Source organism: Lotus japonicus, chromosome 2 (genome assembly GCF_012489685.1).
Source record: "Lotus japonicus ecotype B-129 chromosome 2, LjGifu_v1.2".
In the NCBI taxonomy this organism is placed as follows: domain Eukaryota; kingdom Viridiplantae; phylum Streptophyta; class Magnoliopsida; order Fabales; family Fabaceae; genus Lotus; species Lotus japonicus.
Window position 1 is genome coordinate 94,185,937 of NC_080042.1, and position 11,772 is coordinate 94,197,708.

The following is an 11,772-nucleotide window of genomic DNA, read 5'->3' on the forward strand; positions in this document are numbered from 1 at the left end:
GTGATGGAAATCAATTAAAATCATGTGTAAAAAGTTACATCAACCATAAAATAAAATAAAACTTATATAAAATTTGGCATTGGAATGATTTTCTATTTCGAACCTACATAGGAATACTTTTCAAACTAGGAAAAGTTGCTGAGGTTGATTGCAAAGGTCGGTCAAAATCAAACTGATGAGCAACGGTTACTTGTTTGTTTGAAACATTCCTCTTCAAACACAACCTTTCTTCTTCGTTGTTGATTGTTCACAGCATCACTCGCTGTAACAGACACCACACCAGAAACAAGAGAATCCGACACCGCCACAACCACAAGGTAAGTTAGATCAATGCTTGCTTCGCTGTTTATTATTATTTTTTAATTTCAAAAGCAGAACTGAACTGTCAAACTCAAACACACCTTCATTCAATCATTTTCAATAAAAACAAACGAATTTCTGAACTGTCAATTATTATAATAAGATAATATTTGTTTCAACATTATTCGTTTTAGAAAATGATTTCAAAATTAAATTTAAAATCATATTTTAATGAAGAAGAAGAAGAAGAAGAAGAAGAAGAAGACTCGCGCGTTGAAACGTTCAACATCGAATTAATTAATGAAGACTGGAATTATTGTTTGATTTTGGCATGATTTGCAGGTTCCTTGCATCATCACCTGATTTCATTTCGGATGCAGATACATACTGAGATACATACATACATACATACATACATACATACATACATACATACATACATACATAGACTCCAACATGTAGCAAAGTCAATGGCGAAGTACCCACAACCCAACACCGATTAGCCTCCATTTGTTGCTACTGCTGCAGTTTTGACTTGGACCAACTCGAATCCCATCACCACCACCACCTCCTCCGTCACTGTTTTTCAGATAGGTAATGGCTTTTTCTACCACCTTTTCTGTTGGTTTTGCATCCTTGCCCATCACTTGTTTGATGAAATGCTAAACTGTATAAGAAGTCAATCATGGCATCTCACTGTTTCTGTATTTTTCCATTGGGGTTTGTGGCGTGCTCTTCACTTTGGGGTTTCTGATTTGGGAACTAATGGATGATGTACATATATCTATGCATATGATTTGGCTGAGATGGATTTCTATGTTGCTAGCTGCACCTTTGATTTTAAGCTTTTAACTTTCTAGGAAAACATTGATTAGTTGATAAAGTAGAAAGTACTCCTTATGGATAGTAAAACGAAAAGAAGTCGAAAATTGAGAACTAGGTGTAAATGGAAAATATAATGAATTGAGTTGATTCAAATATCTCCTTACTAACTGAATAATCAATACCTAACAGAACTAATCAGCAACTAACAGAATAATTTATGTGTCCTTATTGATCCTCTGGTTGATAGTATATAAAAATAAAAGATGTTAAAGCCTTAATCATGAAAAACTAAGGGTATCAATATAACCTGGAATATAATCCATAATAAATAGGGTACCCTTTTGTTTTCGGCGTTTTTTCCTTCACTTTTGATCGGGAAGCTATGCTCTGATGTTGCTTAACTAGGTCAGGTACAGTTGTTGTATAGCTTTTAGATGTTTACATTCAAAACTGAAGTTTTTATAAATGAAGAAACTATTAGCATCTGTCTTATTATGTTCCTTCTTCTTCTGGTTCTGTCTACTGAGTTTGTTTTATCCTCTCTATTTTGTTTGGTCTGAAGTTTTTTTGTTTTCTTAAGTAACGTTTTAAGTACCCTTGAGTCTATCATACAAAATGATGTGGAGACAAAGGGAGATAAAATGGAGGAATGCTTTAGGTATAATTTGTGGTAGGAAAGTACTTCAGAAACTTTTAATAGAAATTTCATCACACAACTATGAGACCTGTAATGGTTTATATGGTTGAATGTTGAGCAGTTGAGCCAACAAGAAAACAAGAAGAGTTGTGGAGATGAGAATATTATGTTGAAGGAGTGTTTACAGTTATACATGATAAGAGTAGAAATACAAATCATTACAGAGAAAGTTGGGGTGGCTCCTATTGTAGAAAAAATTATAAGTCTTAGCTTAGGTGGTTTGAATATGTAAGGAGAAGACCTATAGAAGCATTGGTAAGAAAGGTGGACCAGATGGAGGGGATAGAGGAGAGTAAATTATTCAGAGGTAGAGGGAGACCAAGAAAAACTATGTGAAACAATTAAGAGAAGTTTATAAATAAATGAGTTATCTTTAAACTTGATAAATGACAAGGAGTTATTGTGTTGCATGATCCATGTAGCCAATCTCACATAATGGGAAAGGCCTTTGCTATTGTTGTTGCTGTTGTAAGTTTGTGTTATGTTCTGTAATAGTTCTTCTTTAATGGGCATTCTACTTCTGATAATCGAACTTTAGTTTTTTACGGATCGCTTCTCAACACTTTCTTAATGGCCCAGAGTGGTTATTTCAAGTTTCCAACTTCATGTTGATGTATTTTTTTGTATTATTAGAAGAATATGTGAATAGTTAAATTCATATACTAGTTTTAGGGGGAAAGTAGCCCAAAAAAACCCAAAGGAGGTGGAAGAGAAGGAGAAGGCATTTGCAAGTGTGTTTGAGTGGGCGGTTTCAAACTTGATCTTGGATGATTTTGCCTGCATGCAGACTTATTAACTAAAACTTATTGGTTTGGTAATTCTTTTGGATGTAGTTTATGGCAAGATCAACTTCTAAGTGTGTTTATGTTGAAGTTTGCAAAATTGATCTTCGATGATTTTGATTTTGGTTATATGTTAGTTTGAAGCTAGTTCCAAACATGTTCCCAAACACAATGTAAGTGTCATGCTGGGTTGACCTGCCACATGAATTGTTTAACAATTACTAATCATCATTGGTCAAAAAGTGTCTCCCAGTTCTTAATGCTTAACCACACATTCTATTTGATACTCACTTCAATATAGTTGACGTGGGTGTATGTTATGCCATACGTGGGGTGGATCAAGAGTTGTGCATTCATAAAAGATGGTAGGTGATAACACAAGATATTAGAGATGAAAATGCTATGTGATCTAATACATAAGGTTAAATTGCTGCACATACATTTGAATGATTTTTTGCAACTATAAAATATGTGATTCTAGTCAAAGTAGTAGTATGAAGAATGCTATATAAACGTTTTCTATTTAACTGACATATTTGCAACCTATGTCTTATTTGGAAATTATTGTTCTCATTCTTTTGTCCGATAAAAAAATATGAATTGACTTATGGCAAGGAAGATCATTCTAATGAAACAAGCAATAAAGCACTTTGCTAATAGAACCATTTTTAGGCTATTTTTGTTTGTAAATACTCCCACAAATTATTCTAACTATACAAATGGAGCCTAAAGGATGAACTAAATTCCATTTGCTGTTTATAGGAGTTTACTTGATTTTAAAAGAAAGATCACTGAATATGGTCAAAAGTGAGAATAAGACTATATGTACTTGATGAGGATTTAACGTTATGTCTTCTGTAAGCTGATTGAAACTTTTTTGAAATTTTTGTTTCTATCTGGAAGGGTTTGCTAAGTTTCAAAGAGACTTCTTACTAGAAGAATTAGGTTAATAAAGATGAGAAACCAAGAGTTCAGCATGATCCATTTGATCAAAGTTCATTTTTCTCATGAATCTACTATTACTGAATGTATTGCATAGAAAATGAATGCTTTACAAGGTTAAGAGAAATGCAATTTGATGATCAACACAAATTTTGGAGTTTAATTCCATGATCTGTTCTGATTTCCCTAGTTTTTCACCTATCAAATTATTTACAAGCTGTGCTTGGATTTCATTTAGTTTTCATTTTTCCCCTTTTGCCTGAAGTTGTCTGTATGTATTTGTAACATTTTCCTGTTATTTTTCTAATTTTGTAGGGTATAACAATTTTGGTTGGAGTGTATAACAAATTATTTGTAACGTTTTATCCTTTGGCCTTTGTACTCTCTCCTGGTGGTGGGAGGCAGACATGCACATTAGACTGATGGTGACGATGACTCGAACAATGAAAACGATTATGTCACCCAATCATAATCATGAGAAGAATTCCCGTCTCTCTCCTTTGCCTCCTGGTCGACCTGGAAAACGTCAATGGCGCCAAAGCCGCACTGGTACCTTGGCTGTTGCCATAGCAGCACTTTTCTTGTGTACCACTGCTTGGCTTTCCCTTGTCTTCTCTGATGCAACTACCTGTTGCTTTCATCGCTTAAAGGAATGGGAAGGTAGACCCCACATTTTCCCTTGGAAGAAGTGCGTTCCTCGCCTTTCAAAAGTAACACCTCCATCTGCTCTTCAATTTGGGGCCATGGAAGATCATCTTCACAATGTTAGCAGTGTTGTTGAACAGGGAGTTTTGTCACTTGAACATATTGTTTTTGGCATAGCAGGATCATCTCAGCTTTGGAGACAGAGGAAGGAATATGTCAGATTGTGGTGGCGACCTGATGACATGCGTGGCCATGTGTGGTTAGAGGAACAAGTTGCTAAAGAACAAGGAGATGATTTATTGCCCCCTATCATGATTTCTGAAGACATCTCATATTTCCGCTACACTAATCCAATAGGCCACCCTTCTGGCCTCCGGATTTCTCGCATTGTCAGAGAGAGCTTTCGCCTTGGCCTCTCAGATGTGCGCTGGTTTGTCCTCTGTGATGATGATACCATCTTCAATGTGAATAACCTAGTTGACGTTCTCAGCAAGTATGATTCCTCTGAAATGATTTATATAGGTAGCCCCTCAGAGAGCCATTCAGCCAATACTTATTTTAGTCACTCAATGGCCTATGGTGGTGGTGGGATTGCAATAAGTCATCCGCTTGCAAAGGCGCTCTCTGAGATTCTTGATGATTGCATTGAGAGGTATCCCAAGCTTTATGGTAGTGATGATCGACTGCATGCCTGCATAACTGAACTTGGCATTCCTATGACCTGGGAGCATGGTTTTCACCAGGTATTGTGTTGATCCCTGTCCTTTTTCCTTACTTCCATCTTGTTTTGGTCAAATCTTTTTATATTCTTAAAAAAATGTTCATTACTTTCCTTCTTCTAGAAAAATGCAAAATTTGCTCAGATATTGTGTGGTTATTATCCAGCCGTTTCATCGCTCCAAAGTTGTAATTGATCAGGTTCAGGATTAACTTTTCGTCTTTTAATCTTTCAGTGGGATATAAGGGGTGATGCTCATGGTCTTCTATCCTCTCACCCAATAGCACCATTTGTGTCAATTCATCATGTTGAAGCTGTGAACCCCTTTTATCCCGGCTTGAGCTCTTTGGATAGCCTGAAACTTTTCACAAGGGCCATGAAAGCTGATCCCAGGAGCTTTTTGCAACGATCAATATGTTATGACCATGCTCGGCACCTAACATTCTCGGTGGCACTTGGTTACGCAATCCAAGTCCTGCCTAACATTGTTCGTCCCCGTGACCTGGAGCGCACGGAACGAACCTTCTCTGCTTGGAATGGTATTAGTCATAGGAATGAATTTGATTTTGATGCTAGAGACCCACACAAATCTGTTTGTAAAAAGCCCATCCTCTTCTTCTTGAATGATACTCGAAGAGAGGGTAATGTTTCTTGGGGTTCATATATTCAGAGTAGAGATAAAGATGACTTCAAAAAGAGATTTTTTTGCTTTCCTCACTTCCCCCCTCTGCGCAGTGCGCGAGAGATCCAGGTAGTGGTGCAGCCTCTGAGCAAGAATTGGCATCTGGTATGTTTCATTGTACTGAGCATTTCATATGATGGTATTACCCGTTTTTCATCCGAATAACATTTCTAAATTTCACTGTTTTTGGTTGTCCTAGGTACCGCGTCGTCTGTGTTGCAGGCAAACCCAATCTGACAAAGAAATCCTCCAAATCTCAGTTGGACAGTGTGGGACAGGAGCTTTTAGCTCTGTATACTGACTCCGTATTAGGTGGGCTTTGGGATTGCATGTTAGGGTTACTCACTTATGGTTTTTTTGTACATGATTTGACCTTAGAGTGAAGAGCTAATTCGTCGCGGATTTGTTTTTTTTTTTTCCTTGAATTGAGCTTTCTTGAACTCCTACTTATTTGTGCTGACTTAGTAGAAAGTAGAAACTTGTACTTGCAGATGGTAGATAAAAGTTTCCTAACACCAAAATCAGGACTATTCATTTTCACCTTTCATATTCCCATTTTCTCCTCTACAAAAGTTTCTTTTGCTATTATTATTAGAACTGATGCCAATGCTATGTGTCATCTCCAGACTGATTCAGATCCTCACGTTCAAACACTTTTACTATTTTTATCATCAATTAAAGATAGATATACCAATGAAATAAGTGGTAGTTAACATATAGCAGTGCTGTTAAAATATACGAAGGTATATTTTTTTCTTCGTAACATATAGCATTGCTGTTAAGATAATGCCGCCTACGGGTTGGTGCAATCAGTTGGCTTGAAGGAGATAGTCTTTCTGTCTAAATCAAATCCAATCAAAATGTTTGATTGAGCAAAGTTGCCAAATATATAGTCTCCATCAGCAGTGCCAGCCATTGCAAAGCAAAACACCCCATCTTTTGGTGGAATGAAGGTTTGTATGGGCATCAATTGCACATCTGCCCCTTCAAAATGTGCAGTCAAGATTGGTCCTTCCAAATTTGTCTCACTCCTGTAGCAAAGTTGTGTACCCAAATCTGGGTCATTATCAACAGGCAGCAGGCTACTTTGCACCTTCAACTCCTCGACAAGACGGTCATAAAATTCTTGTGGTAAATAAGTTGCTGGTGTACCTGAATCAATCATCATATTCCCTTTGGAAAGCTTTTCTGAAGAATTGAAACTCACAAATGTGTCTCCGACACTTATTCCTTCCAGTGTGACTAGATAAGGTGTCTGGCCTTCCTCAGAGACCAAAGGGGTTGTGACTACTCCTTCACCTGAAACATCACTGGCATCGCCAAAGCTAATTGTTCCTGAAGTGCGCGAGTCAGCATGAAAAGGAACCAGGCACTGAGAGAATCTTCTGCTCCCATAAAGGGCACCCATTTGTGAAACAAGTGACAGAGGACCCCCACCCAGTCCTATCACCCCCATGTCATTTTCATTGAATGCTCCTGAATTGCTGTGTCCACACCCAAATATAATGTCTCCAACAACAAGCTCATCACCATTGGTGGGTGAACTGAATGTGATTGTTTCCCTTGCAAGCACACCTTTTGTTACTGAAGAATCTGCATAGCTGTAACTGTAGGCACACAGTTTTTGAGGAGAGCAAGAGTGACTAAAGAGGGAACCACACTGCTCTGAATCACATGGTATGGGATTGAATGTTTTGGAACTCAGGGGCTCAAACATTGGACTTTTCTGCTTATAACAGCCATGACAAGGTGAACATTGTGCCCAAACCAAGTCACTGCCCGTGTCCACCAAACCATATATGTCCACTGGGGGCGATCCCAGAGTGAGCTTCATGAGATAGTCACCATTGTTGGATGTCACTCTGGTACTGAAGGGACCATTTGGAGCAAATGCTTTCTTGGGAACTTGGTGAAATGATGGAAGCTTATGTCTATGAAGATTATCTGGTTTGTAGAAAGGAGAGTGGGGTGAGTTCTGGCGGGTTAGTTGAACACTGAACCCGGCGTCTTGAGCTTCAATTGGTGTTTGACATGAGAGCAAGTACAGAACAACAAGGAAACACAGATGGAAGAAGCAGAGAATGTTGGCCATGAAGTTTTGCAAGGGATAAAGTCATGTGAAAAAGTGGATTGGTTTATCTCATTTATATTGGCACGGCATGTGAGTTGGGGGAAGTTGGTGGAGGTTAGTCACAAGACTTGAATAATAGCAGCATGTGAGTCATTCCTATTACAATAATTCAAAGAATGTTATTATATATTTTTCTCTCCATCTTTTTAGTTAAGCAAAGGGTTCAAAGACCTTACATTACGCAGAGAACCTTGAGAATGCTACACCAGGGACATAAACGGATAGCTCCATAGAACAAGTATGCTCTTCCCACGAGCAGACTCGTGGAGCCATTTTGATGCCTTTTTTTTGCATTGGTTCTGCACAATTGCCGTTCATAAAAAAAATACAAAAATTTCATAGTAATAGAAAATAAAAACTGGATTGGTTATAGTCATTTGGATTCGGGTAAGGAAGATATAAAGTCAAACTAAGATGCACCAACCAAACCTAAATAACTAAGCTATGTTGATGGCCTGCTATTGCTTACTTTCATCTTTTTCATTTTAAAGAAAAATACTCTTAGGCTCGAATATGCACCTCTAGACCCACCGGATAAAGTGTCAATGACACACTTGGGGATCTCTGATGAGGGAGGATTATCTCCTCTTTTACCCTTGTGGAGACGAGTAATGATTTATGCACACCTCACTTTTCTTTCATCTCATTTCCACACATTTTTTCTTCCTATCTCTCTCTGTATTTCTCCATTTCCTGTCACATCACATATCATATCATATCACTTATTTCTCTCATATTTCTTCACTACCTCCCAAGGTGGATGTGGAATTTATTTGTGAACAAAACATTATTGGTTGACAAGTACTCATATTTCTTATCGATGATACTTTTCATTCTACATAAGAACTAAACTAAATATAAAGTTAAACTACATAATATGGATGTTGTTCATGTCCAAGCAAATCAAACTCGAGAAAAATATTTAGGTTAAAGTTAGGTTACTCACACGACAATTTCTAATATATATATTTAATCTGTTATCTTTCTCCCTATATCAAGTATCTTATCTTACACTTCACTTCTTTTTCTTTTGGCTAAAAAGCACTTTTGGCCCCTGATGTTTCAAGTTTGTGCAAATTATGCCCCTACTCTATTTTTGTCTATGTTTCTACCCCTCATATTTTCAAACAGTGCATCGTCTACCCCTCCGTCAGTCAGACGTTAAAAACTAACGGAATGAGCTGATTTGGCTTTTTTTTAATATATTTTTTGGACCTACCACATGGAAATTACAAGTGAAATTGGAAAAAGGGGGCATGGGAGATTCAAACTCAAGACCTGTAAGTAGCAAAACATGCATTTAACCAGTTTAGTTACATACATAATTGATATATACATCAAGCAAATTTAATTTATAACATTTCCTTGACCATCATCAACTTCATATACTCCTCTTCATCTGTCAAATCCACTCAGGAACCTCTCCTGAGAAATGCTGACTGACGGAGGGGTAGACAATGCAGTGTTTGAAAACATGAGGGGTAGAAACGTCGACAAAAATAGAGTAAGGGCAGAATTTACACAAACTTGAAACATTAAGGTCCCAAAATGCTTTTTAGCCTTTTCTTTCCATCGCTATCATTGTACTATAAATAATTGTATAAAGAAGTTATACAAATAATATTTCTCTCTTTGGGTTTTTTGTGTTTTAAATGTTTTCTCAATTGTCTTTAACTCTGACTTAGTAAGCTTCAGGGGAAGTAAAACCCTCATTTCACATATTGTTTATTTCAGATTTAACATTCCAAAGTTTAATGTGAAAAATAAAATTCCAAAGTAGATAATGATTTCATAGACTAGATAATTAGCAAAAAAATCCATAACAAATCCACAACTATTTTCTAAATAATCAATAATGTTCCATGCACCATGACCAAGACCAATTGACCATAATATATGTTAGACATATTTTATATAACTAAAGATGTAATTATAAGATCTTGAAGTATATGATTGTTATTTTTTAATTTCTTAAAAATATTCCCAGATGATAGTCATGAGATTAATCATGCACAACTCTGAGAGGACTAAGTACTTAAGGAGTCAATAAATATCTACTAACAATTGTGCTAGACATGGTTGGTTATAATGATTACTTTTACTACAATATAAGACTCTATAATTATATGATCAAAATTAACCCCGCGCGTCTATTCTATGACATAATGACAACATGTTCTCACGGGTACTTCACCCACACTCTCGTGACTTTGGACGGTACTGTAATATTATATATACTATGTAGTCACGTTACATTGAGCACAACCTAATGACACATGCCTAAAAGGTTCAATCTTAACAATATTTCATGAAAAACATTAAAATTAAAATATAATTCTCTTATTAGAAAGATGACTTAATTAAGATTAAAATAATGAAATTTTCAATAATGGAGACTATATTTTGTAAAATATGGATGGTGATGAATTTGATATATCACTCATGACCTATTTTTTTTCTGTGTTTTCATATCCTAAAATTTCTCATTGATAGGAGTTACGTTGGTCCAAATTAATTGATGGTGAGCTACTCCTTTCTTTCACAGAAGAAGTTCACAGTTTAGGGGTGTTCATAACCGAACCAATCCAAACAAAACCGACAAACCGATCTAAAAAAACCGAAAACCGGACGGACTGTAAATTGAAAAAACCGAAATTATTTATTGGATCGGATCGGATTTGATTTCCAAAACCGAACCAATCCAATCCAAACCGAACATTCACAAATATGTATACTTTTAGTTATACATATATCATTCCATTTACACTTACATAGTATATATTTATTGTATATATATTGATTATATCACACATGCTTATTTATAAAATTACGTTTTAATAAAAAAAGTTCAAGTAATTATTTGAACTATATACATGCATCAAAGTAAACAATTATAATCATAATTTAAAAATATGTTGACTATGTTATAATTTATGAATGTTATATTAATGTTATAAATTTGTATCGTTGTATTTATCATATATTATATATTTTTAAGATTTATACAACACAATTTTAAAGTATAAAAAAGTGAAACAAAAACCGAACAATCCAATCCAAACCAAACCGCTATAGATTGGATCGGATTGGTTTATATTTGAATTTAGTAAAAAATTCATTGGATGACAAAATCATAAAACCGATGAGATCGGATCGGATGATTTTTCTCCTCAAAACCGATCCAATCTAATCTGTGAACACCCCTAGTTCACACAATCACACACATGTGTTAGTCTCTCTCGAAGCATGGGAAGTCTGTTCCCGGCCAGATAAGGTCATTTATCCACAATATTATATTACACTTGATGAAATCCTTCATCCTCCATCATAAAAATAAAATAAAATATGTCTCCATCCCATTTTTGGACTCAACAGACTACTTTCAGTTTCAGAGAGTTTGTCTTAGTCTCATTAGATACATCAAGAAAATCATGATTTCTCGGCTACCTATTTAAAATGAAGGGTTCCGTGAATTTATATAATTTACAATTTAGTCATAATATTTAAATTTAAAATAATAAATTAAAGCTTGCTAAGTCAGCTTTCTGGTGATAATTATGACTTATGAGTTTGATGGAGAAAATTAGAATGCTTCTGTCTTTCGATCTACATGCATTGAAGTTGTCGATGAGTTTATATTGTGAAATAGGAGGCTTCTCAATTCTCATAATGCCCATGATATAGTTGATTATTTCATGACCTCCCATTAGGCGAGAGTAGACGTGTGGTTGATAGTTTATTGTAGAAATTTAGTTGTCACTGAGTGCTACACAGGGGTGCCTATTGTTCTATTTCCTGTTAAGAGCAATTGCTGCTTTAGATCTTGCTTAAAAAAAGGCTTTTGCTATATAAAAAAGGCTTAAATATATTTTTGGTCCTAACCTTTACCATATGTTTGGCATTGGTCCCTCGCCGGAATAAAGGTGGGCTTTAGTCCTTAAAAAAAAAATAGATAAGAAGCATCCTCTTATGTCTATTTGTATGATTCTAAAAAAAACTCTTATCAAAATTTTTTTTAGTCAAAATTTACTATTTCTAATATTGGGTAGA

The 11,772-nt window shown here is 35.8% G+C and overlaps 2 protein-coding genes across 3 annotated transcripts; one reads left to right on the forward strand and one right to left on the reverse strand.

Annotated features, from left to right (window-relative positions):
* The first annotated feature begins 153 nt into the window (after positions 1-153).
* Positions 154-6,146, forward strand: LOC130741314 (uncharacterized). Of its 2 annotated transcripts, XM_057594166.1 has the most exons (5): positions 154-317; positions 643-894; positions 3,862-4,934; positions 5,145-5,696; positions 5,791-6,146. In XM_057594166.1, exons 3-5 carry the CDS (start codon positions 3,954-3,956, stop codon positions 5,890-5,892), a joined length of 1,635 nt encoding a protein of 544 aa, XP_057450149.1. In that variant the 5' UTR covers positions 154-317; positions 643-894; positions 3,862-3,953; the 3' UTR covers positions 5,893-6,146. The 2 variants fall into 2 exon arrangements, with proteins under 2 accessions (XP_057450149.1, XP_057450150.1); XM_057594167.1 differs by lacking the exon at positions 154-317 and having other exon boundaries at positions 547-894.
* Positions 5,980-7,833, reverse strand: LOC130741315 (aspartic proteinase CDR1-like). Its single transcript, XM_057594168.1, has one exon. The coding sequence runs from the start codon at positions 7,681-7,683 to the stop codon at positions 6,385-6,387; it is 1,299 nt and encodes a 432-aa protein (XP_057450151.1). The 5' UTR covers positions 7,684-7,833; the 3' UTR covers positions 5,980-6,384.
* Positions 7,834-11,772: the final 3,939 nt, after the last annotated feature.

Excerpts from the sequence above, each read along its gene's own strand:
- LOC130741314 (XM_057594166.1), top strand. The coding sequence starts at position 3,954 with ATGCACATTAGACTGATGGTGACGATGACTCGAACAATGAAAACGATT. Across the intron at positions 4,935-5,144 it reads GGGAGCATGGTTTTCACCAG|TGGGATATAAGGGGTGATGC; the intron begins GTATTGTGTTGA and ends TTAATCTTTCAG. Across the intron at positions 5,697-5,790 it reads TGAGCAAGAATTGGCATCTG|GTACCGCGTCGTCTGTGTTG; the intron begins GTATGTTTCATT and ends TGGTTGTCCTAG.
- LOC130741315 (XM_057594168.1), bottom strand. The coding sequence starts at position 7,683 with ATGGCCAACATTCTCTGCTTCTTCCATCTGTGTTTCCTTGTTGTTCTG.